Consider the following 27,500-nt stretch of genomic DNA (forward strand, 5'->3'; position numbering starts at 1 on the left):
TCTGTTGGGTGCATTCATTTTTAATTTGTGTTGCAATGAGGAGCTGGTGATCACTACTAATATCTGCACCTCTACAGCTTCTTACATTTTTCAGAGTCCTCCTTCTCTCTTTCTGAATGGCAAAGTGATCTACTTGATTTTTGTAATTGTCTCATGGTGTTGAAAAATAGTACCTCCAATGACATGATTGATTGCCAAACAGAAACTTATGAAATGTGCACTATTTTCATTGCAACTTCGCCAAGACCCTCGAAATCCATCACATTCTTTATACCTTGATTATTTCTTCCAACTTTAGCATTGAAGTCGCCAATCACAATTTTCATAGCTCTCTATCATCTATTACACTGTGCAGTTCTTCAAAATATTCGTCTTTCCTTTCTTCAGGGGAATCTTTTGTTTGGGGATACTCATATTACACTGCTTTGATTTAAACTTTGCTAGTAACAATCTACTATTTACAGCTCTCCACTCAGTTAATGCCTATTCTGCTCTTGGTGTCATCATCATTTCTACCCCTTCTCTTCAAACTCCATCTGATCTCTCTGAGTAGATATATATATGGCCCTGGCATAAAGTTTCATTACCAGCCCCCTTACAACATTTAGGGACAAGATATCCAAAATATATTTCATAAATTCACTCTCCAATTGCTGTAACTTCCCACTTTGATTCATAGTTCTAACATTCCAATTATCTATTTGCATCTTTTCTTTTGTATTTAGAAACCAAGAGATTCTTAGCACCACGCTACGACCGGGACTGGGGGCCATTCTTCTCTTTCCATAACTGACTAAATCCATAGAGAATTGATTGGCTAGATACATCAAAGCCTAGCCAGCTCCTTGTGATGCGAAGTGCCTATCTAACTAAGGCAAGTAACCCCTGCCGGTCCCTACAAATTCTAGTAAGATCAGCCGGCAGGCATCAGAAGTAAAAGCTGAAGAGACGGTTGTACATCGCTTTAAACCCAATCCTAAACCCTGCTGGCAGTGACTTCATCGGGATTTAGGTTTGCATTTCTTCCACACTCTAAGCTCACATTACTACACCAATTTGCTCATCCACTTATACGAGTATAACCGTTGGCAACCATGGATATATATATGTATATATATATATATATATATATATATATATACACATATATATAAATATATATATATATATATATATATATATATATATATATATATATATATATATATATATATATATAATATATATATGAGAGAAAGAGAGAGAGAGAGAGAGAGAGAGAGAGAGAGAGAGAGAGAGAGAGAGAGAGAGGGGGGTTATAGTGTATATGAGGTGTCAATGTTTATTTCCATCAGCGTTTTGCCTCGCCCATAGTTATCTCCGTGTTTATCTCATTTTTTCCCATTGTACAAAAAAGCAAATTCTTAAATATGGAGAAAAAACTTACAGACATGAGATGGGCCAATATCCAGCTGCCTGCTTGGCACCTTGTTCGTACAGAGAAAGGCCTAAAAGGGTCACCGTGGGAACGATGGATAAGGGTGTTATCCAGGACAATAAAGCGCCCACCAAACCTGAAACAAGCAAAACCAATTAACGTATTCCCACCTTTATTACAATGAACTTAAAATCATGTTGGTACATTCTTTAGGTCCTTCAGTCTGCGAGATCTTTATCCTCGTCTCATTTTCCAATTCTGTGTTCAATTACTTCATATCTGAAGTGAAGGACTAATTATGTGAATCAAGCGGAAATGGCTAATATGAACATTCATATACAATGATGCATTCGTTAACATTTGCCATTATAAAATTTGGAACCTGAAAATTATATCATTAAACAGATTCAAGCTTCGCTTTTCTGTATGGCCTACAACTTATCTTTTATTTTTATTTAGCATATTTGTTTAATCTTAGTTTATTTTCAATATATTTTTTCTTTTCATTACAATAATTTGATTCCATTTTTTTTTTAAGTCAGTGATTTTCTTCATGTTTTCCGGAGACTATTCTTTCTTCGTGCTTTTTATCAATTAACAACGCCTTTCTTTTTACAAATTTTTCTATTTATCTTTTTGCTGTCTAATAATTTCATATGTTTTTTCCCGTTAATTTACGCTTTTTTAATTCTTTATGATAATATTTCTATTATGATTACCATTCGAATCTAAAGTGATGTAAAATTCCATAACTATTTCATAAATATATTTACAATAATAATTAATATTTCTTCCAATGCGACGTTACGCATTATTTCTGTTATATGTAACATTAATGACTATTAACGCATTAGTTAATATTTCATATACTATTCTTTCATTCCCTTCTGTTTGGGAGTTGGCTGCCTTTATTGACTAGTATTGTGTTCGAGTACCACCTGACAGTCATTTAGGAAGTTCATCTGTTGACATCGTGACATCGGGAGTTGGACGCAGGTGTGCCCACCTTTTTATTCGTGCCAACATCCTATCATGGCTGCCTCGCCTGACTGGCTATTATTTTTCTTTTAGATTTTAGTCGAAGGCCTAATTTTTAATCTATTCATTGCTCACTATTCAGGCTCTTTCAAAGGGAGGCTGTTGGAGGCCTTTCCCAATTAATCAAGATATAATCCATAATATCTTTTATTTCCTTATTTCAAACGATCAACAGCTATTTTTTTTATCTTTCACCACAAAGACTTCAACTTTAACTAAATCTATTATCATTTTTATCATTATTACTAGCTAAGCTACAACCCTATTAGGAAAAGCATGATGCTACAAGCCTAAGGGCTCCAATCGGGAAAAATAGCTCAGTGAGGAAAGGAAATAAATAAACAATATAAGAAGTAATGTAAAATTAAGATAAAAATTTTTAAAAACATTAACATTAAAACAGATATTTCAAATATAAACTATAAAAGGACTTATGTAAGCCTGTTCAACTGCGAGTTTGAACTTTTGAAGTTCTACTGATTCAACTACCCGATTAGAAAGATCATTCCACAACTTGGTCACAGCTGGAATAAAACTTCTAGATTACTGTATGGTATTGAGCCTCATGATGGAAAAGGCCTGACTATTAGAATTCACTGCATACCTAGTATTACGAACAGGATAGTACTGTCCGGGAAGATCTGAATGTAAAGGATGGTCAGAATTATAAAAAATCTTAGGCAACATGCATAATGAACTAATTGAACGACGTGCCAGAGATTAATATCTAGATCAGGAATAAGAAATCTAATAGACCGTAAGTTCCTGTCTAGCAAATTAAGATAAGAATCAGCAGCTGAAGACCAGACAGGAGAACAATACTCGAAACAAGGTAGAATGAAAGAATTAAAACACTTCTTCAAAACTGATTGATCGCCGAAAAATAGTCATTATAAATGACTTTTTTTTTTTTTTTTTTGAAGTTGCCCGTAGAGTTTCAGGAAAAGAATGTGCAACTTTTCTCTCTCATTATTTTATATAATTATTAGACACAGACCGGCATCCCTAAAGTCTGTATATAGGAAACAGTGCATAAAACACATTTTCTAATATGAAGAAACAAAATGTTGGTATTAAAGACAACCATCAATCTTTAGAACCATGAAGTTCTTGAACTGATCTGTCACTTCATAATAAAAGAGTACATTTTGACTAAGTATTGATTCCATAAGGTTGTTAATATTTTAGTCTTTCTTCCTATTCTATCCATACCCAATGTGATTCATATAAAAACTACTAAACTCCAAGATCAAAATGAAGTCAACAAACTGGTAATAAATTTTCATGGAACCTACAGTGACGCTCCATTCCCCGTCCGTCTCAGCTCAGGAATTAAACGTCATTGCGTTTACTAGTGAGAGAGAGAGAGAGAGAGAGAGAGAGAGAGAGAGAGAGGAGAGAGAGAGAGAGAGAGAGAGAGAGTCCACATAACAGTATCCAGCCCTCACCTGTCCACACCATGATTTATCAATTACGTACCTGTGAATCCGACTAACACTTGAGCAAGAGCGGATACGGTGATGGCGCCTTGCAACTCTCGTATCCTGAGTTGCCATTGTTCCGTTTTTTCGACGTGCGTCATGTTGGCCAGATTCAACGTGGAACAGGAGGGAAAGCTGGTGGAGGCGATGGTGATCGCTGGAACCACGTAGGCGAAGTTCCCTCCCTGGATGATCGGGAGTCTGCAATGGGTAGTAGGGTCTGAGAGCGTTGCATGAGCGATCCGTTGCTAAATACAGCAGTTGTTCTTCCTATTTCATTCTTCTCATTCTAATCATATTTTTCATCGTTGATTTCGGAATCATTTTGGCATCGCGAATTAGAGAAAGCATCGCCCCAACTACTGAAAGAAGACGTCGTCTGATCTACTGGTGAACAACTGATCATGAAAATTATAAAGATACTGCCAAATTATTAAGAACAAACATGCGATATCTCTCTCTCTCTCTCTCTCTCTCTCTCTCTCTCTCTCTCTCTCTCTCTCTCTCTCTCTCATGGTTATATTTGTATCCATGTTTATATAAGAGACGGATGCACACGCACATACGCACACACAAACACACACACACACACACACACACACACACACACACACATATATATATATATATATATATATATATATATATATATATATATATATATATATATATATATATATACGTATTTAAATACATATACTGTATACTGTATATGTACTTACTTATGTATGTATAAATGACTCACATATATATGTACCGTACGTATGTATTCATTATGCGATAGTCTTTCCCATGTGTTAACTCTAGGACAACAGGTAGTTCTTTCGAGATATACTGTACCTAATACCGAAGGTTGTCTGTAGGAGCGTAATGATGCCGGAGACGAAAATGATCGTGGAAACGAGATATCCTCTGCCGATGTCATCCTCCGACATGCACAGGAACGGACACACGATCAGAGGAGTGGCTATAGTCCCCCCTATCATAGCCAAGTAATGCTGCAGCAGGGAAAACAGATATTATTATTATTATTATTATTATTATTATTATTATTATTATTATTATTATTATTATTATTGAAGAAGCATTGGAATAGGCTGTCAAGTTAGGAAGTAAGCACCCTGCTAGGGTCTGCTATTAGACAACGTAGATTATGTAAAATCTACTTCAATGTCTTATTTACGTAAGAAATGATTAAACAAAGGAAATAACAAAACAGTATCAGCAAAAGAAAATATTAGTCAGCAGTCATTAACAATAACTATTTTTAAGATAAGATATAAGTATTTGCAATATTAAAAAAAATCACAAAATGCTCACAGTTTACCAATTTATTAATAAAACACCGGAAGGTGATGTAAGCCTTTGCTATATAAGTGGCTATGAAGTGAGAGATAGATGACAACGAAACTCTGCTCCAAATTTTGAAAGATTTTCCAGGTCATGATTTCAGATATAAAAGATGATAAATAGGAACACATCAGCTGATGTTTTTCAATCTTCCAAGCTTTCCTTGTTATTTACTATATATATAAGCAGTGTTGAAGTAATGGAAGAAACTTAACAGTATCACAGCTAGTGTCTAAGAAATGTCTCCACAAGAGCTATGTTAGGTCGGAGAAAAACGAATCAAGTCTCCCCTTAACTCCTCTTTATACTGCATATGACTCCTAGAGCCGTTTTCAATAAAGTTCATGAAAATTCCTGAAAGATTATCCCACAATACGCACGCCTGGTGAGTGGCAACTTAGAATAATTTATGAAAAATATCCTGAAATACTTGATCTAGATTTCAGCGACATCTCTGAGTTACAAAACATTACAATGTTTTTATATCAACATTAACATTTAATATGTAAAAATAAACTTCATCACAGGTCCTATAACAACATATGCTTAACATTTTATTTACATATAGCTCTCCCATTGAATTAAGAAAGTTAACACAATTATTATTATTATTATTATTATTATTATTACTATCCAAGCTACAACCCTAGTTGGAAAAGCAAGATGCTATAAGCCCAGGGGCTCCAACAGGGAAAAATAGCCCAGTGAGGAAAGGAAATAAGGAAATAAATAAATGAAGAGAACAAATTAACAATAAATCATTCTAAAATAAGTAACAACGTCAAAACAGACATGTCATATATAAACTATTAACAACATCAAAAACAAATATGTCATAAATAAACTATAAAAAGACTCATGTCCGCCTGGTCAACAAAAAAGCATTTGCTCCAACTTTGAACTTTTGAAGTTCTACTGATTCAACCACCCGATTAAGAAGATCATTCCACAACTTGGTAACAGCTGGAATAAAACTTCTAGAGTACTGAGTAGTATTGAGCCTCATGATGGAGAAGGCCTTCTCCATCACGAGGCTCAATACTACGAGCCTCGTGATGGAGAAGGCCTGGCTATTAGAAGTGAAAAGAGTGATAAATAAGAACCATGAGTAACTAGGGAATGAATATCAACCAACAAACAGAGCTAAAAGCATAAAGGAATAGGTAAATACAAAAAGTCTTTGGTAAAACTCTCCTAAAACATTGGCTTACTGTAGACTATGAACACGATTGAAATATTTTGGTTTCATGAAGATTTCCAAAATAGTACCCCTCGTTACAATATCAATTAAAACAAGTGGTAACGAGTCATTTTGGAATGAAATCATCCTTGAAATGAGATGTAAAGTGATTTAGAATAAAGAGGTCAATGGAACTATAGGTGATCCAATGCGTGGCAGCAGAGGGAAAGTGAATTATTAGCGTTCATGTACATTTTATTTCATGTAAATAAGATTAACTGTTTCAATAATTAAAGTAAATTTATCTTTTGAAAGTCTTTTTCAAAGAAGGCTCATAAATAGCAGAGACAAGGGACAGTGACAATGCCATAGACCAGGGGTCGGCAACCTTTTGAAGACAATGTGCCACTTGATAATTAATACCATTATTTTTCCTACCTCGCGTGCCAGTTGCTATTTTTTAGCACTATATACTGTATAGTGCTAAGATTTGAATTAAAATTGTTCATTATGTAGTAACCATTTTAATTATAATTTATTTTCCTGAACATGCATAACACGAATGTAATAATTTTGTTGCATTTAGTATTCGTCGTAACAAAATTATCTTATATTTCAAGTTTATACCTCCACATATGAATGAGATTCTTGCCCTTGTTTCTCAAATGCCAAAATTCAAATTCCAGGTGAATATATGGACACCTTGAGCTTCACACAACCCCCGAGTGATCCGTTGTAAGCCTGGTACGATGGGAGCTGAAAATGTGATTAATGTGTGAAAATAATTTTCTTGATGAACTATTTAGTGCAATTTAAAAATGGATTGCCCAATTCTATCATCAACCATTTGTAAAGCCTTTATTTTTCCTACCATAACAGGAGCACTATATGTTGTAATAGCAAAAATCTTTCCCATATCTTCTCTGTTCTCAAAATGGTCAGCGAATGCCTTCTGTTTGTCTTTTTCCTTGGTATTGTCATTCACAGGTTTAGGACAACACATCTCGTGTACCTCTGTGTCACTAAACCTGGTAAAAACTACCAAGCTGGGAATGCCATTGATATACACGCTTTCATCTAGTGCACACTGAACACATTTGTACTTCTTAAAGCAACCAAATGCTGCTGATTTACATTATCAGCCTATTCAGAAATAAGTCTCTCCACGGTTCTATCTGAGACAAACATGTATTTTATCCATGAGATGATAACTTGTTTGTTTGATATGATATCAAACAAAACATCAGAGCACTCTAGGAAAGATGCTTTTGAAAATTTGCATTTGTAAAAGTCTTTCCATGCTTAGCAATATACAAAGCTAGTTTGTAGCTAGCTTCAGTTTAATTGTTTTTGCTAGTATTCAAGTTTTTGAACACATTACTTTGTTTCTAATAGAGGGTTACTGCTTTCTTAATCACCCCAGCTTCGTCAGCATTATCCTTGAAAGCCTGTTCTTCTTTTGTTTCAAAGTGTGGTTTAACACTCGATGTGCAACACATGACATTTTCACAACAGAGATCACACACAGCATGATCATTCTGCTGAATAAATCCAAAGTCATTTGTCCATTTGATTTTTTTGCGGTAGCTGGGGCAACAAATAACTAGAAAGAATATTACCTAAGAGGGCTAAGGACTCACTGAAACAACAGGGACCATACTCTGCTACCTTAATCTAGATCTCAAAGAATTATAAAAGGGACCATACTCAGTCAATCTGACCTGATCGGCGAAATTACTTGATCCTGAAGTAAGGTATGAACAATTGTATTTGTGCTGACCGGCACATGTCATAGGAGAGGAAACATATATAGATGGAGATATACAATAACTGAAATCATAAAGTTAATAATTTAAACCATAAATATAAAAGTAATACTGCACAATACTGTACACATTCTCTCTCTCTCTCTCTCTCTCTCTCTCTCTCTCTCTCTCTCTCTCTCTCTCTCTCTCTCTCTCTCTCTCTCTCTCTCTCTCTCTCTCTATTAGTATTTTTTCAGGATTTTCTTTGCTCCTCCAAATCAAATGCCGTGCCATACACAAGCACCTCTCGTGCAAAGTCTGGCCCGAGTGCCATAGGTTGCAAACCCCTGCCATAGACACTGACCATATAAACATATGCTCAGCGCCTGAAGCCCTTCTCCATTTATGCTAGGACTAGGGAGAGACAGGCAATGACTGCTGATGACTCAGGATGTAGACCTAGAGGCTCCCCAAAACCCTCCTCTCACAAGGATGGGGAGGTTGCAGACACAACAAGAAACTATCAAGCTTGATCGGGTCTCGAAGCCCAGTATAGCAGAATGTCAGGAAAGGACGTTTACAATAGGCAAGATGAAAGCTAAATTTCTTGGTCTAAATAATGATTTTCTTTATTGCAGGATCAAATAAAGATACTTAACTATGACCTTTATAACTAATACAAATATTCTAGTTTAATTGAAGATAATGGCTGTCTCAATGACATTGATTTTATAATACACCTCTATTCATCTAATCTCCTCAACAGCAACATAAATTGACAGAATCTGTGCTATTCTCATTCTTAGATAGGATATACATTCATCAGCAAATGAATTAACCCTGTACATAAAAGAAACTAGAAAAGAAAAACGACAGTATTCTCGTGGAGGTAACAAAATTTGAGCGTCTCACTCGTAATCCTACTGAAGACATCAAAAGAGAGGCCAACAGGATGACTGAAGCTGTTAACACAGCCATGAACACCACCCATTGGCTACTCGTTACAGGGAATTACGGTCTTGGCTACTTGTACGGGAGGATCAAGACCCACAAGACCAAGAACCCACTGAGACCTATTATAAGTCAATGCCCTGCCCCATGTAAGAGATCTCAAAAAGGCTTAACTCCCTCCTCTCTCCATATATCCTAAACAATTATAATGTTTTCCCCTCTGCCAAATTTCTCGAAACAATTACAGGATCCTTGAGTGAGGGTGTCATTGCTTCCTTGTACGTTGAGACTCTGTTTACCAAATTACCTGTGGAGGAGACCATCGCCTTAATGATGGACCAAGTGTACAAGGACCCTGCGACACCACGCCTCAACGGCCAGGGAGATACCCTCCACAGGCTCCTGGATATATGAACAAAGAAGGTTCCCTCCACGACCTACCGGGGACAAATATTTCAAAAGGACGGTGTTGCCATTGGATCACCCCTGGGAGTCCTTTTTGCAAATTTCTTGGGCTTTACCTCAACGGTGACAACGAATGCCCTGCTAGATACAAGGCCTCCTCCATCAAGTGCTTCGTGAAGAGGGCTCTCTCTCACTACTCCTCCTGGAAGGCTACTATGATGAAATGGATTGAGAATCACAGGTCCTTGTGAAGAACGGCTATCCCAACAGGTAGGTTAACTGAGCGATCAAGAAAGCCATTGACACCTGGTATGGGGAAGATTAGCGTGATATGACCAGCACAACAACATAAAATCTACCAAAAAGAAATCATGCATAGTAACTACCAATAAGATGAGAAAGTCACTTACTTAAACCCTAGTTAGGTGTGGTGGGTCGTATACGACCCGAGATAAAAAAAAAAAAAAAAACATTTGCCATAATTTTTCGTCCATATTGGGTTGCAAGTGATATCAACCTGCGAGACCTCAGTTCAGTGTTCTCAGCAGTCGGGCCAGGACACATTTCATCCCAGCTATTTTCCTTGTGCTATTTCTGAGATACCCTTAGGTCGAGCTTTGACCCATCAATACCTAAATCAGGTAAGTTGCGAGATATCATATTTTTATATAATTATCGAATGTGCAGTAGTGTTTAGTCGTGTATAAAAAAGGATTGTTTTAAAGTGTTTGTGAATCTCTTCTACCACATATGCTTTTATGAAATAGCTTATAATTTTTCCGGTTTTTGTAAGTTTGTACCTTTATGATAACTTATGATCATTATTTTATTTGCCATTTACCTACCCTAAATAAATGTTGAAAAGAGGATATATTTCTTTGGCCAAAAAAACATACTTTTTTTCTCATTTCAGGAAACGTTCCCTTGTGGTTTCTACTCCCCCAAAAATGCCAAAACCAAGACTTTGGTCATGAAAAATAAGCCAGCAGGAGTCTGAAAGAACAAATTTGGTCTACTGGTACCAATGTACCATCCCACGATGCCCCGGCAGCTACATTGGGATGACAATCATGTAGCTCTCTAAACTCCTCTCTTGTCATGTACAGCAAGAAGCCATTAAGGGGACCGTCCGCTATGGTCTTTGACATTACTTTAAAAAATTGAAAATCATTTTATTGTTTCTATGCATGCAGAAACATACCGTAAATGCTCTCCAGAAGTTTCAGCAAATTATTTTTACAAATAATAAAGATAAAGCGGTCTTTAAATGATGACGTCATTCTTACTGCATCGTCTGCATGACTGAGTTTGACAGAATCGTCTTTGTGTGTTTATTTTTGCATATATATTAGCGATTTTTCACCTATGTTTCGAAATCTCGTGCATCTGGCAGAGATGGAAGGCATTAGTAGAGGGTAGTGTGAACGCAAACTATAATCTACGAGAGGACCAGCCACAGTTTCAAAGGACATAAAAGTTATGATACATGTGTGCTTGTTTACTTGCAGTTCGTATGTACATTATGTTTTCACAACATCCTCGTGAACTTTATAGCAAGGCCAATGTTACCTAAGGTCAACGAAAGAACAAAAACTAAGCAGAGAGCAAGAAAAAAGAACCGAGAGGGAAACATGAATAAGAGTACAAAGCTGAAACATGCTAACTAAAACACTGGCAACAATGTGATGCTGCTGGCAGCTCATACACTCTTAACCCTGGATAGGTACGGTGGGTCGTTTGCGACCCCGAGCGTCAAAAAAAAACAGGTTTTTCTCACGTGACTCACCCCTGTGACTGAATTTGTGGGTGATCGACCTGCAGGAGGTGTCTCCCCTACACGCTCTAGTAGTGTCCAGATGTGCATTGCTCTAGCTGTACTCCTTCCCCGATTTCTGAGACGCATCGGGGTCGTTCGCGTCCGAGTTTACCCTTCTGAGGTAGTTTGCATAATTATCAAAGTTATTACGTATTATGAAATTGTCGTAGAATGGTGCAACTTGTATAGGTTATCAGTTGTGGAAAGTCTTGGTGGATTGTTTGGCTACCATGTGCATGTTTTTTTTTTTAGTTAAAATGTCGTTCATCACCACGAGGACCATTTTACCGCGAGTGCCCCTTTTTCATTTTTTTTCATTTTTTTGCCAAGTCATTTTTCCGTAAGATATTGCCAAATAGTGTCGTAAAACTTTTGCTTGTTTAGTGTTGGAAAGTGTGTCTAGATGATCTGGCTACCCATGCATGACTTTGTTTTTGTCAGATACGACGTAGTTATTGGTATATTGGGTATTTAACTGCGGTTACCAATTTCTGTTTTTTTTTCAATATTTGTAAAAATTACTACGTAGTAAGGAATTGCCGTATATTATTCATTTTTTTTTCATGTTTATGTGTTAGAAAGTGTGCCTTGATGGTTGGGCTAACACGTGCATGTCTTTTTTTTTATCTGAGATGTCGTATATTAGAATGTCGGGCATTTTACCGCGAGTGTCCCTTTTTAATTTTTTTTAATTTTTTTGCCAAGTCATTTTTCCGTAAGATATTGCGAAATAGTGTTGTAAAACTTTTGCTTTTTTAATGTTGGAAAGTGTGTCTAGATGATCTGGCTACCCATGCGTGATTTTGTTTTTGTCAGATACGACGTAGTTATTGGTATATTGGGTATTTAACTGCAGTTGCCAATTTCTGTTTTTTTTTCAATATTTGTAAAAATTTACTACGTAGTAAGGAATTGCCGTATATTATTCATTTTTTTTTCATGTTTATGTGTTAGAAAGTGTGCCTTGATGGTTGGGCTAACACGTGCATGTCTTTTTTTTTTATCTGAGATGCCGTATATTAGAATGTTGGGCATTTTTCCGCGAGTGCCCCTTTTTATTTGTTTTGCATTTTTTTGCTTAGTCATGTTACCGTAAGGAATTGGCAAGTAGTGTCGCAAAACTTATATTTTTATAGTGTTGGAAAGTGTTTCTAGATGATCTGGCTACCCATGCCTATTTTTTTTTTAGCCAGATATAGCGTATATATAAGTATGTGTTCGATTTTCCTGTGATTGCCATTTTTTCGTTTTTTCCCATTTCTTTCAAAATTACTACGTACTAAGGAACTATCACAGAGTAATATTTCATTTATATGTTTATTTGTCGGAAAATATGCCTTGATGGTTTGCCTAGCACGTGGCTGAAATTTTTTTTTTCTGAAATGCCGTATATTAGAATGGCCATTTTTCCACGAGTGCCCCTTTTTATTTGATTTGCATTTTTTTGCTTAGTCATGTTACCGTAAGGAATTGGCAAGTAGTGTCGCAAAACTTATATTTTTATAGTGTTGGAAAGTGTTTCTAGATGATCTGGCTACCCATGCCTATCTTTTTTTTTAGCCAGATATGGCGTATATATAGGTATGTGTTCGATTTTCCGGTGATTGCCATTTTTTCGTTTTTTCCCAATTCTTTCAAAATTACTACGTACTAAGGAACTATCACAGAGTAATGATTCCTCTAGATGTTTATTTGTCGGAAAATTTTGTTTACTTTTTTTTTGATTGAATATCATCAAATTTTTTAGCTAAAATATTGTTTTACATTTTTTTTTTCGATTTTATTTCCCTTCAAAAAAAATTTTTTGGGTCAGAATTTTAATTTTATAAACGTAAAATAATCGACAATTATCCAGCAACCCACCATACAATATTTATGCATATCCAATAATAATTAGATTAGTAAATAACACCTTGAAATTGACATACCCTTACTACATTTCAAGTGGCAGATTAGGGAGTCTGAGTCAGTGTGGTTGGCGGCCATTTTGTGGACATATCCGAAGCGTAAGCTGCCCTATCTATATATATTCTTGTTCCCTATAGAATTTGTGATATTTTGGTATATTTTTACCTGCATAAATATCATATTATATATTAAATATATGTATTTTTTTACGAAATTTCCAAGTACTCAAAAAATTACCTTTAGATATGGCCCCTGATATAAATGTAATTTACAAAATAATGAAGATTTTTTTACATATTTCTATTTTAGGATAACATATGTTTATTCCCTAAAAAAATTAGCCACTTCCTATTTCATTTGGGTACCCAAAAAAATTCATGAAATTTCGACAATTTTTTTTGGCCAAAAAAAGTTACCCTTTTTTTCTCATTTCAGATCTTCACCTCCATGGGTCTGACTTCATCCAAAATACATCAAGATGTGTCCTAAACATTCAAGAATCAATTCCTAAAAGGATTTGTGTATATATGTATAAACTTTTTTTTTATGAATTTTTATGTCAGGTCTTTTTTTTTTTCTACTTAATTTTTTAAAATATTTATAATAAATAGTTTTTCTGCAGATGAGTAGTATTTATCTTTACAGTTGTTTTAAGCATTCATTGAATTTTTTTTTGGCAAAAGAAAAAAGGAGGTTACTGCAAAAACTGATTTTTCAAGAATTTTTTTTGGCGTCGGGGTCGTTCGCGTCCGAGTATACCCTTAAAGGGGTGTCCGAGGACCGTACCTATCCAGGGTTAAGCCAAGTGTAATAGTAAACTTAGGCTTTAAATACCTCGTTTAGGAAGCCTTCATGTAGGAATAAACAATAAAAGTAAAAGTAAGATTATCATAATAATGTTATTCTGATTTTTCTAGGAAAAAAGCAATGTACAGCAAATCTTTGGAAGCTCATAACTCAAAAGCATACTTATTCAAACTTTGGTACATTTTTCTCTGGTATTTATAACTCAATTTTAGAGAGAAAGATATCAATGAAAAGAAGAATGAAAATCCTACAATTTTATGTGACAGAAATATGATTTTCCTCTTTTTCATGATTATTTTGCGTCTTGATGCAGAAATTAATAAAAGATCTTTAACCCTGGATAGGTACGGTGGGTTGTTTGCGACCCCGAGCGTCAAAAAAAAACAGGTTTTTCTCACGTGACTCACCCCCGTGACTGAATTTGTGGGTGATCGACCTGCAGGAGGTGTCTCCCCTACACGCTCTAGTAGTGTCCAGATGTGCATTGCTGTAGCTGTACTCCTTCCCCGATTTCTGAGACGCGTCGGGGTCGTTCGCGTCCGAGTTTACCCTTCTAGGGTAGTTTGCATAATTATCAAAGTTATTACGTATTATGAAATTGTCGTAGAATGGTGCAACTTGTATAGGTTATCAGTTGTGGAAAGTCTTGGTGGATTGTTTGGCTACCATGTGCATGTTTTTTTTTTTAGTTAAAATGTCGTTCATCACCACGAGGACCATTTTACCGCGAGTGCCCCTTTTTCATTTTTTTTCATTTTTTTGCCAAGTCATTTTTCCGTAAGATATTGCCAAATAGTGTCGTAAAACTTTTGCTTGTTTAGTGTTGGAAAGTGTGTCTATATGATCTGGCTACCCATGCATGACTTTGTTTTTGTCAGAATCGACGTAGTTATTGGTATATTGGGTATTTAACTGCGGTTACCAATTTCTGTTTTTTTTTCAATATTTGTAAAAATTACTAGATAGTAAGGAATTGCCGTATATTATTCATTTTTTTTTCATGTTTATGTGTTAGAAAGTGTGCCTTGATGGTTGGGCTAACACGTGCATGTCTTTTTTTTTATCTGAGATGTCGTATATTAGAATGTCGGGCATTTTACCGCGAGTGTCCCTTTTTCATTTTTTTCATTTTTTTGCCAAGTCATTTTTCCGTAAGATATTGCGAAATAGTGTCGTAAAACTTTTGCTTTTTTAGTGTTGGAAAGTGTGTCTAGATGATCTGGCTACCCATGCGTGATTTTGTTTTTGTCAGATACGACGTAGTTATTGGTATATTGGGTATTTAACTGCGGTTGCCAATTTCTGTTTTTTTTCAATATTTGTAAAAATTTACTACGTAGTAAGGAATTGCCGTATATTATTGATTTTTTTTCATGTTTATGTGTTAGAAAGTGTGCCTTGATGGTTGGGCTAACACGTGCATGTCTTTTTTTTTATCTGAGATGCCGTATATTAGAATGTTGGGCATTTTTCCGCGAGTGCCCCTTATTATTTGTTTTGCATTTTTTTGCTTAGTCATGTTACCGTAAGGAATTGGCAAGTAGTGTCGCAAAACTTATATTTTTATAGTGTTGGAAAGTGTTTCTAGATGATCTGGCTACCCATGCCTATTTTTTTTTTTAGCCAGATATGGCGTATATATAAGTATGTGTTCGATTTTCCTGTGATTGCCATTTTTTCGTTTTTTCCCATTTCTTTCAAAATTACTACGTACTAAGGAACTATCACAGAGTAATATTTCATTTATATGTTTATTTGTCGGAAAATATGCCTTGATGGTTTGCCTAGCACGTGGCTGAAATTTTTTTTTCTGAAATGCCGTATATTAGAATGGCCATTTTTCCACGAGTGCCCCTTTTTATTTGTTTTGCATTTTTTTGCTTAGTCATGTTACCGTAAGGAATTGGCAAGTAGTGTCGCAAAACTTATAATTTTATAGTGTTGGAAAGTGTTTCTAGATGATCTGGCTACCCATGCCTATCTTCTTTTTTTAGCCAGATATGGCGTATATATAGGTATGTGTTCGATTTTCCTGTGATTGCCATTTTTTCGTTTTTTCCCATTTCTTTCAAAATTATTACGTACTAAGGAACTATCACAGAGTAATTATTCATTTAGATGTTTATTTGTCGGAAAATGTGCCTTGATGGTTTGCCTAGCACGTGGCTGAATTTTTTTTTTCTGAAATGCCGTATATTAGAATGTTAGCCATTTTTCCTCGAGTGCCCATTTTTTATTTGTTTTGCATTTTTTTGCTTAGTCATGTTACCGTAAGGAATTGGCAAGTAGTGTCGCAAAACTTATATTTTTATAGTGTTGGAAAGTGTTTCTAGATGATCTGGCTACCCATGCCTATCTTTTTTTTAGCCAGATATGGCGTATATATAGGTATGTGTTCGATTTTCCGGTGATTGCCATTTTTTCGTGTTTTCCCAATTCTTTCAAAATTACAACGTACTAAGGAACTATCACAGAGTAATGATTCCTCTAGATGTTTATTTGTCGGAAAATTTTGTTTACTTTTTTTTTATTGAATATCATCAAATTTTTTTAGCTAAAATATTGTTTTACATTTTTTTTTTCGATTTTATTTCCCTTCAAAAAAAAATTTTTGGGTCAGAATTTCAATTTTATAGTCGTAAAATAATCGACAATTATCCAGCAACCCACCATACAATTTTTATGCATATCCAATAATAATTAGATTAGTAAATAACACCTTGAAATTGACATACCCTTCCTACATTTCAAGTGGCAGATTAGGGAGTCTGAGTCAGTGTGGTTGGCGGCCATTTTGTGGACATATCTGAAGCGTAAGCTGCCCTATCTATATATATTCTTGTTCCCTATAGAATTTGTGATATTTTGGTATATTTTTACCTGCATAAATATCATATTATATATTAAATATATGTATTTTTTTACGGAATTTCTAAGTACTCAAAAAATTACCTTTAGATATGGCCCCTGATATAAATGTAATTTACAAAATAATGAAGATTTTTTTACATATTTCTATTTTAGGATAACATATGTTTATTCCCTAAAAAAATTAGCCACTTCCTATTTCATTTGGGTACCCAAAAAAATTCATGAAATTTGGACAAATTTTTTTGGCCAAAAAAAGTTACCCTTTTTTTCTCATTTCAGATCTTCACCTCCATGGGTCTGACTTCATCCAAAATACATCAAGATGTGTCCTAAACATTCAAGAATCAATTCCTAAAAGGATTTGTGTATATATGTATAAACTTTTTTTTTATGAATTTTTATGTCAGGTCTTTTTTTTTTCTACTTAATTTTTTAAAATATTTATAATAAATAGTTTTTCTGCAGATGAGTAGTATTTATCTATACAGTTGTTTTAAGCATTCATTGAAGTTTTTTTTGGCAAAAGAAAAAAGGAGGTTACTGCAAAAACTGATTTTTCAAGAATTTTTTTTGGCGTCGGGGTCGTTCGCGTCCGAGTATACCCTTAAAGGGGTGTCCGAGGACCGTACCTATCCAGGGTTAAAAAAAGAAAAAGGAAAATCGAAAATGTCTCACAGAATGATCTGGTTTATAAAGAAGTTTTGATGGTATTATTTTCAATACGATTGCTGTCATATTAGTGGAGAAAAATGGACCTAAATTAAAAAAAAAAATATGATTTTGGCTAATAAATCCAAATATTTTTGATCAAATGACTTAAAATTTTTTATATAATGAAGGTATTATATGTCTAAATCATATATTGAAATGGTGCATTTTGAATAATTAGAAAACAAAATGCTAGACATAGCAAACGGTCCTCTTAGGGCTCATTGGAAACAAACTCACAATAGTTCCATTTTGCTGGAACACAGGAAAAATACTGAAATCATAGGCAGCGTCCCCAACATCAGGAGGCTTAGAATTCTGGTGGCCCTACTGATCAAGTAGGATAACCCCATCTACATACCAAAGGAGCACCAACCCCCTGCTACGATCATCTGCGGCAATTTGGACAATGATGGGAGCAACAGCTTGTCTGGAACGAATCCTCTCCCAGCGAATGCCACAGCCAATTGGAGAGCAGATTCCTCTAACAGAGAATCTTGCACATGTGACAGTCCTGCGACCGATCATCTGGCTCATCGCTCAGCCCTGAGGATGCCCCCCGGCACAGCTACACCTTTGCCTGAAAGGCATTCCCAACCAATGAGAACTTGCTGCCCGGATTAAGACCTACCCAGATTCATAAAAATAGAGTCAAAAAGCCTTTAATTTTTACAGTGGTCTCACAGCTTCTATGAAAGAAAGACCTATCAGCGTTCTTCTCAGCTCGTCATTGCCTGTCATGGCTGGCTGAAGTTTTCAACCTTGCTAGGATTGGAACTATGTGCTCAGCCAGCAGCCGAAACTTGCAGTGGAACACCAAAAGAGTTTCACCCCAGCAGGCCTCCGACTGCCAACTCGCCATTTCTTACAGCCGCACCTTCATTAGTAGGACGATCTACAAGGCAACTGACATCCCCTGCCAGGATTTCTGCCACCCAGACAGTGAAGGTTGCATGGCTTGCCACAGATATTTCACCACTAGAGAATATAACTTTCTCTATGTGTGTGTCAACCTGGACATTGCTTTGAATTGGAAGACAAGTACCACAAGATCTTGTTCAGGTGCGACAACTGCAACCTGTACCATGATGCTCTCTTCTTCAACATCACTGCCAAGAAGAGGTACCACCTCTACACAGGCAGAACAGTCCACTACCTTTGCTGACCTTTCTTCTCCAGTTGCCACTGATCCTACACAGGCTATTGCAGCCCCATCTCTCAGTAAGAAGAATGTCAACTCTTCCAAAGTCTCTACTGCTTCCAGCTAAACCCCATCTGCAGGTCAGACCTGCTTTTACAGAACCACCTGCCTCTTGCCAAATCCAACCGTATTGAGACTCGCCTGCCTCCAGCCTAGTCCTGCCGTCTCCAGAACCACCTGCCTTCAGCCTAATCCTTCCCTCTTCAAACCAACCTGTATCCAGCCCTGTCCTGCTCTCTTTGGCTCCACCTGCGTGCTGCCTAGTATTGCCGTCATCTGACTTCACTGCTCACACATTGATCCTCAGATCCTGTCTAACCAACATCGTCCAGTTCACTCCTCTCTGCTATAGTCTGCGTTGCAGAGAAGGATTCAGTAACATACGAAAACTCATAGAAGGAATAAGCTGTTCACATAATACTGTGGGTGGTGATTTTCTACGAAATTCAATTTAGAGGTTCATTTGATGAATAAAGCTGGTCTCTCCGTAGAGGCCCTAAAGGTCATAAAGGCATCAAGTGGGAAAAGAAATTTGTTGGGGAATCTCATCTAGAGACGCCCGTAAAAGTTCCTGCAACTGAGAAGTCATTGAGTCTTGATGATGAAGTTGGTGTCACGTTGAATAAAGAAAATGATACTAAAGACTTTAAAGCCAAAGATGTGATTGCTGAAGACAGTGACACCATTTCGTAAAGTCAGAAGATGAAGGAGAATTATTCCCATTTAAGAGCATAGAAGCAGTGTTTGTGAAAGGATAAACACATTGTACCCTTTTTACTACTATTTATACGGGACCTAAAGATACACATTCATTATATAAACAGTTTTTGCATAATCATTTTGTATGATTTTTAGCAGATTAACCATGTTATTGGAAAAAGAATATTTCTAAGGAAACCATTTGTACTCAGTAAATTATTCTTTTTGTTCCAAAGTTTATATTAATGTTGTACTGTGATGTACAAACATTTGACCAATCGATTGTATGATCTAGTTCTGAGCTGTGTTGTTACTATAATTTTCTGGGAAATAAATTTACAATACCTTTTATTGCAAGTGTGTCTCATCATTAGATTAAAGTCTTTCTGAGTGATTAAGGGAACACCAACGTTTTTAATTTATTAGCATATTATTGCACGGATTTTAATAGTTTATGTTGAAAACAGATTTTATCTTTTGACTCCGGACACTTTGGAGGTGGCTGATAAGTGTAGAGGAGCTTAGATCTAACTGCTTACTCAGAACACCAATTGTTTTCAAACTCAAGCAGTTGAGAGTGGGTGTATATTTTTTAGCATTGTTATAGAATATTTAAATAATAGATTGCACCATAGTTAGTATAGGAATGTAATGTCTGGTGTTCCTCAGGGTAGTGCTCTTAGCCCATTATTGTTAATACTATATATACATGACATGTGGTTTGGCCTAGAAAACAAGCTTGTTGCATATGCAGATGCTGCTACACTCTTTGTATCAATCCCATCTGAAAATAGATCTGGGGATGCTGAATCCATTAATAGCAATCTAACTAGAATTAGTGCATGGTGCATATAATGTGGCATGAAGTTGAATCCTAACAATACTCAAAGTATGATTGTAAGTAGGTCAAGGACAGTGGCTCCTCAACATCCAGATCTCAGCATTGATAATGTTTCTTTAACTATGTATGACTTGAAGTTTTAGGTGTGATTCTCAACAGCAAATTCACTTTTGAAAAACACATTAGGTCTGCGTCCTCTTTGATTGTAGAAAAAAAAAAATGCCTTATTGAGAGCGTCTTTTTAGGATTTACGGTGTTCAATCACTTCTGAAGAAGTGTTTTAATTCTTTCATTGTACCTTGTTTTGAATATTGTTCTCCTGTTTGGTCTTCAGCTGCTAAGTGTCATCTTAATTTATTGGACAGGAAATCATTGTCTATTTGATTTCTTATTCCTGATCTAGATATCATTCTCTGGCACCGTCGTTCAGTTAGTTCGTTATGCATGTTGCATAAGATTTTTCATAATTTTGATCATCTTTTGCCTTAAGATCTTCCTGGACAGTTCCATCCTGTTCGCAAGGCTAGAAATGCAGTTAATTCAAATAGTAAGACCTTCTCCTCCATGTGGCTCAATACTACACGGTCTTCTAAAAGTTTTATTCCAGCTGTTACCAAGTTGTGGAATGATCTTCCTAATCAGGTAGTTGAATTGGTAGAACTTCAAAAGTTAAAATTGCAGCAAATGTTTTTATGTTGAACAGGCTGACATAAGTATTTTTATGGTTTATATATAAAATATCAGTTTTGATATTAATGTTTTTGAAATATTTAATTTAATTGTTCAATATTTCTGATAGTTTATTAATTTCCTTAATTCCTTTTCTCACTGGGTCATTTTTCCCTGTTGGAGCTCTTGGGCTTATAGCATCTTACTTTTCCAACTAGGGCTGTAGCTTATCTAGTAATAATAATAATAATAATAATAATAATAATAATAATAGAAACAGAGAAATCTACTGTTTATGTCCTGCTCGGCTCTGAAAGAAGTCACCACCGAGACTGCAACTGTACGGACTGCCTCCCCCAGCTACTGAATGAAGCCACTCATACGATCTGCAGCTCTCCTCCATCATCCTCACCTCTGCCTGAATTCAAGATGGAGCCTACCAAAAGCGTATCACTGAATGCTGCAGTTGCTGCCCTTGCATCTTCTAACTCCAAACTGAATCTCTCATCTCGACCAAACATGAAGGGGGATTTCATTCTCACCCCCAATGAGCAAGAAAGTGTCAGCCTCCTTCAGACTGAGTTCTTCCTAGCGCTCCTTGATCCAGTCACAAAGCAGAAGAAAGTCATCATAAACAGGTAGCCAGTTAATATATATATATATATATATATATATACATATATATATATATATATATATATATATATATATATAAGGGTCAAAGTCCTTCCGTGGAGGGAAGGGAAAAAGGGGAGCCGGCCGAGGCTTCTCCCGCTAGGATAGGCAATCCTCCCACCTGTCCACCCGTGAGGCGATTCCCGCAGATCCGCTGGCAAAGGTGGCTGCACTAAAATTAATCACGAAAGTACGAACCTACTAACGCCGATTAAGGGCACTGTTTGTGAAAATCCATATAACTATAGGTGTCATCTAAATGACTTAAAACCTGGAAGCTTTTTCTCGTTTAAAATGCTTTGAGAAGACTAATATTACCACCATATCTTTGCTCAGAAAACATCTATAATGGTTAAAACGCTTCCAGAAGACTAAAATTATTGCCAGATCTTTACTACGACTACCTCTATAACATTTAAAATGCTTCGAGAAATAATAATAATAATCATTATTACTAATGATAATAATAATAATAATAATAATAATAATAAAAATAATAATATTACTTAACATACCTCTATCTTAAGCCACCTCTCTCAGCAATATTGCTAGTGCAGAATGCTGCAAGGACTGAGATGTAGTTCCAGTCAACAAGATCATTGGTCCCTTCCACCTTCCTTTGATTAGGGAATATGGGGAACTTTCCCCGTCAAGGACTACATTTCTGAGCCACTTCGGTGCTACCGTGGCCTATGGTATGGCCCCCACCATGAACACTGCAGAGAACCCAACATTTGCTCAGTCTGTAGCCAACATCACAGCACTCAACGCAACAGTGCATTGATGCTGTCAAGCAAGGCCAACTGAACTGACTGAGTTATCCCAAATCTCTCTCTCACCACACTTGGAATAAGAGTTGTCCGGAGAATCTGAACTCACCAGCAAACCCACCTCAACCACCATCACAACTGCCTAAATCTCAGAAAATTCCTAGCCAGAGACTTCATCGTCAACCCACCTCTACACTTCATCCTGATCTCCAAGTCACCTCTACTCCTGATTCTGATATTACAGCTACCACTACTCCTGATCCTCTTATCCTTACTGTTCCAGCACCTTCACCTCCCTAATCCTTCTTCGTCCCAATCCTCTCCATCCCTCACTCACCAAATTGATACTTTGTTCCTTTAAGACCTGATCCACATTGCCATTCACCTCTTCACCCGTTTTCTATCCCTTTTTAATGTCCCCAATTCCCTTCAATTATTTAGTCAAATCCTCTCTTTCCTCCAACCAAATCCCTCCGTCTCACCTCCCCTTGAGCAGGGACAAGTTCTTAACTTGAAAATATTTCTATTCTCTCCTACTTATAATCCTTCTCTCGTCTTCAAGTCTCTTCTACTCACTGGGACTTGCTGCTATACCACTATTCCCTGCTACTAAAACTTTTCTCTTCGGTTCCTGAATTGGGCATGCTATGGGTGCTCTTAGGGCAAGCCACATACCCAACAAATGTCTTTTGGTTGAGCAAAATCACTGCTGCTTTATAGGCAGAGCAAAAGATTTACTCTGTGAGTACACTCTTTCTCTAGTATATTGACAACGCTTGGGGCTAGGGAATCTTGTCTAAAGGGCCCCGTTCGGATAAAATTTGGACAATCAACAAATGAAAGAAAAAAATAATTTTTCAGTTTGACTTCAAGCTTGATGATGAGCAGACATACCTTACTTCTTGAAACGCGTTACAACTTGACCTCACACCTAAAAACGACCAGGAAAATCGATCACCGAACACTGGAACCCCCCTGGACTTCGTACATAACCTTATGTCCAAACGTACACTTTTTAATTTACAGAACTCATTCATTCGCTGATGAGTGTATATCCTCTCCAAGAATGGGAATAGCATTGCTACTGGCAAATTATAATGCTGTCGAGAAGAAGAAAATTAGATCAACAGAAAAAGTGTCTTATAAGATTAACGCCACCGAGGTAGCCATTATCTATAATCAAACTTGTATAAAGGAGGGTCCCCTGCCGTAGTACAATTATTTTTATATATTGGGTCTTGCTGGAAACAGATATGGGTAATAGATGAAAAGGACAAGCTATACATGTCTCTTTTGATTCTCATTACAATGACATTGGTAGGAAACATTGATAAAAGACAAAAGAAGTGATAAAGAGAGGTAATAACATAGAAACTGGAAAGAATAGCACATAGCAGAAGAGAGAACAAATGGAAAAGAAGAGCGAAGAAATAAACTGGCAGAGGAAAAAATGAATAAACTTAAAAAGGAGAAGAATAACCCAGATAATGAAAGCCAAGAAAAGGAAAGAATAAACTAAAAAAGGTATTGGAATGTAAAACATTAATCACAAAAGGGAACGAATAAAAGGAAAGAATAACCCACATGAATTAAGTATAAAGGGAAAGGGTACATTAGAAAAGATTAGGACTTATTTAGAAAAGAGAAAGAAAATCCATTATGCTGGCAAGGGAAAGAATAGAAAAATGAAGAGAAAAAAGAATAAGAGACATCGAGGCATAAACCAGGGAAAAGAAATGATGAACTAAAGGAAGGAAGAGCAAGCTACTGGATAGTAGTAACTAGCAGAAAGCTCCTTTAGTCCTTTCCACAACTCCCTTTGAGAATTTGGACTCATGCTTTTCTCTGCCTCTTTTAAGTAATGCATTGTGACTAATACTGTACACTGACTGGTAATAAAAATGGTAAGATATTTGAAGAGATATCTTAAGTAAACAATGACTTTATACAAATGTTAGTAAATAGGTAAATATAAATAAATGCTTAAATATGTAGATAACGAAGAAATGAATAAATAAAGGTGAAATTTCCAAAAAAATCTTATGGCCATATGTTTCCTCGTGCGTGCCCGACACGTTGAGATGTCATATCTTTTTTTTTCTTTCTTGTAGACGGTGGCTGAGAGCCTAAGCGGAATTAGGAAAGTTTGGATAGAAAATCCCGGCGGAGAAACTCTCGAGTTCTGAGAACCTGTCACCGATCAAACCCCGGCCGACCGAGACGGTAAAGGAAAAACTTCTCGTCCATTAAGGGTAATTTCACGTATCAGAGGCGGGAATTGTGAGAGGGCGCTCCCGTGACCCATCCGTGTAATAGGAGTCCTTTACTGTTCGTGTTTCTTTAAATGCTGTTTAAGGGGTTGGTTCTATGGCAGACATTTTCTTGTGGTCTTACATTCAAAATTGGCACCAAACGGCCGATATCCATGCTGCATTTGTCTGTTTTAGCCTGACACGGATTTAACTAACAAATGTATCGTTAAGTTTGCTACAATAAAATAGATAATGCGTGATAATTATTATACCTGTAGCAGAAAGGAGAAAGATAATGTTAACGGTTAAATTCTTGAAAATGACGTAAGATGATACTGTGGTCTTTCCATCGAAGATTTAGCCTTTTTTCTATATTCCTCTTTAGTGAAATGATTATTCGAGTCTATACTAACTTTATGCTGAAATGCTACGAACGCTTCATGACTGGAACAAAATATTAGAATGATGCTATCTATTATTTCAATAAAATCAACCATTTGTAGTAGTCCTAACAACAAACTATGGAACGTCCTAAAATTCCTTCTCTCCCTCTCTCTCCTCTCTCTCTCTCTCTCTCTCTCTCTCTCTCTCTCTCTCTCTCTCTCTCTCTCTCTCTCTCTTGTAATGCAGTGATAGAGGCCTCAACACATGAACTGAATGACTAGCGTTTACATCTCAAACAAGAAGAAGGAAGGCAATGGTTGAGAGAGAGAGAGAGAGAGAGAGAGAGAGAGAGAGAGAGAGAGAGAGAGAGAGAGAGAGAGTCTTGTACTCCATCAAAATGACAGACCATGGAATAGTTTGGCCTCTATGAGGTAATCTTCCTCCAACAATGCGAAACCATTCATGAAATTATACCTTCATCGCGTATCCTATTATGAAACTGACGAGTATTCCTATCAAATAGTACTAATATGAAGTAGTTCAATAGCTAATGTATGAAACCTTTTAATCGATATTTGAAGTATGCTGAAGGTGTTTCAGCTAGTGTTTCAACAAATGTTGTGAAGGCCTGATGTATTTTTTTTCTAGGTGATTAGAGCAGTGTTTGGGAAGGTCGATGTGATACTGATAAAAGAAATATTTTGTACAAGGTCTTAAAATCAGATTTAGCACCTGTAAGATGAATGTGATTTTTGTGTGTGAGGAGACGCTAATAAAAGAAAATCCAAATAAACAAAAACACTAATTACTTTTTTTTTTTTTTTTTTTTTTTTTTTTTTTTACAGTTCCTCACCTGCACATTTTCAGACAATTATTATTATTATTATTATTATTATTATTATTATTATTATTATTATTATTATTATTATATGCTAAATTACAACCATAGTTGGAAAAGCAGGATGCTATAAGCCCAGGGGCTCACAGGGAAACTAGCCCAGTGAGGAAAGGAAACAAGGAAAAATAAAATATTTCAGGAACAGTAACAATATTGAAATGAATATTTCCTAAATAAACTATAAACACTTTAACAAAACAAGAGAAAGAAAAATAAGATAAAATAGTGTGCCTGAGTGTACCTTCAAGCAAGAGAACTCTAACCAATGACAATGGAAGACCATGTTACATAGGCTATGGCTCTCCCCAAGACTAAAGAACAATGGTATGACTTTCGAGTGACCTTCTCCTAGAAGAGCTGCTTACCATAACTAAAGAGTCTCTTTTTACCCTTACCAAGAGGGAAGTGGCCACTGAAAAATTACATTTCAGTAGTTAACCCCTTGGGTGAAGAAAAATTGTTTGTTAATCTCAGTGTTGTCACGTGTATGAGGACAGAGGAGAATATGTAAAGAATAGGCCAGACTATTCGGTGTATGTGTAGGCAAAGGAGAAATGAACCGTAACCAGAGAGAAGGATCCAATGGAGTACTGTCTGGCCAGTCAAAGGACCCCAAAACTCTCTAGCGGCAGTATCTCAAGGGGTAGGTAACTAATATTTCAGCTGTGAATGTGTAAATCTAATTACCAATCGATTTCCACACGTCAGTCTATCAATCCATTTGTCACTCAATCTGTCCATGGTATGAAAATGTATTAAGTTGACATTTCTAGTGCCAACCCTTCGACGGATTCCATAGTCTTTTTTGTCTTACCATCTCATTATCATCCCTTCACGTTTTTCACTACCTTGTTTATTCCCCTTCTTGTCTCGGCATTTTTCAATTTTCATTTCTTCCCCTAATCTCGTCGGTCCCTCTTTTCCTTTTATCAAGGTTCGTTCCCTTCTTTATAATTTGCTTCCCTCCGTTCTTTCATCTCCTTTTATCCTGCATTTTCTCCACACTCTTTTTCTTACTGCCATCTCCCTAATGCTTTTTGCTGCCCTTGAGTGCCTGTGCATGTTAGTTTTACTTATAAATAAACTGCTGATTCTGAATGCGTATTTTTGTTTGTATCATGAATGGCTTAACATTATCTACTTAACATATGTACTTGTATTCGACAAAATATCTTCCTACTCCCTGGACGGCTGCTTCAAATATTAGAGGACCCTGTTTCGTTCCATATGTTACTATTACAAATTTCATAATAATAATAATAATAATAATAATAATAATAATAATAATAATAATAATAATAATAATAATAATAATAATAAAACTGTCCAATTAATAGTATCTGTTTGGAACTACGCCTTTATCGCTTGACTATCTGAAAAGAGTGAAACTAACTAATCTTCTTGGATGCTGGAATCGATGCAATTAGCCTTTGA

General features: G+C 36.2%; 1 protein-coding gene across 1 annotated transcript in view; it reads right to left on the reverse strand.

The window, feature by feature from the left end:
* The window catches only part of LOC137659513 (solute carrier family 23 member 2-like), a 122,090-nt gene that overhangs the window by 40,038 nt on the left and 54,552 nt on the right, over window positions 1-27,500 (reverse strand). Inside the window, 3 exon segments of the mRNA XM_068394389.1 lie at window positions 1,427-1,553; window positions 3,935-4,137; window positions 4,777-4,934. Coding sequence (XP_068250490.1) covers window positions 1,427-1,553; window positions 3,935-4,137; window positions 4,777-4,934 — 488 coding nt within the window.

The sequence above is a fragment of the Palaemon carinicauda genome, chromosome 20 (assembly GCF_036898095.1).
Source record: "Palaemon carinicauda isolate YSFRI2023 chromosome 20, ASM3689809v2, whole genome shotgun sequence".
In the NCBI taxonomy this organism is placed as follows: domain Eukaryota; kingdom Metazoa; phylum Arthropoda; class Malacostraca; order Decapoda; family Palaemonidae; genus Palaemon; species Palaemon carinicauda.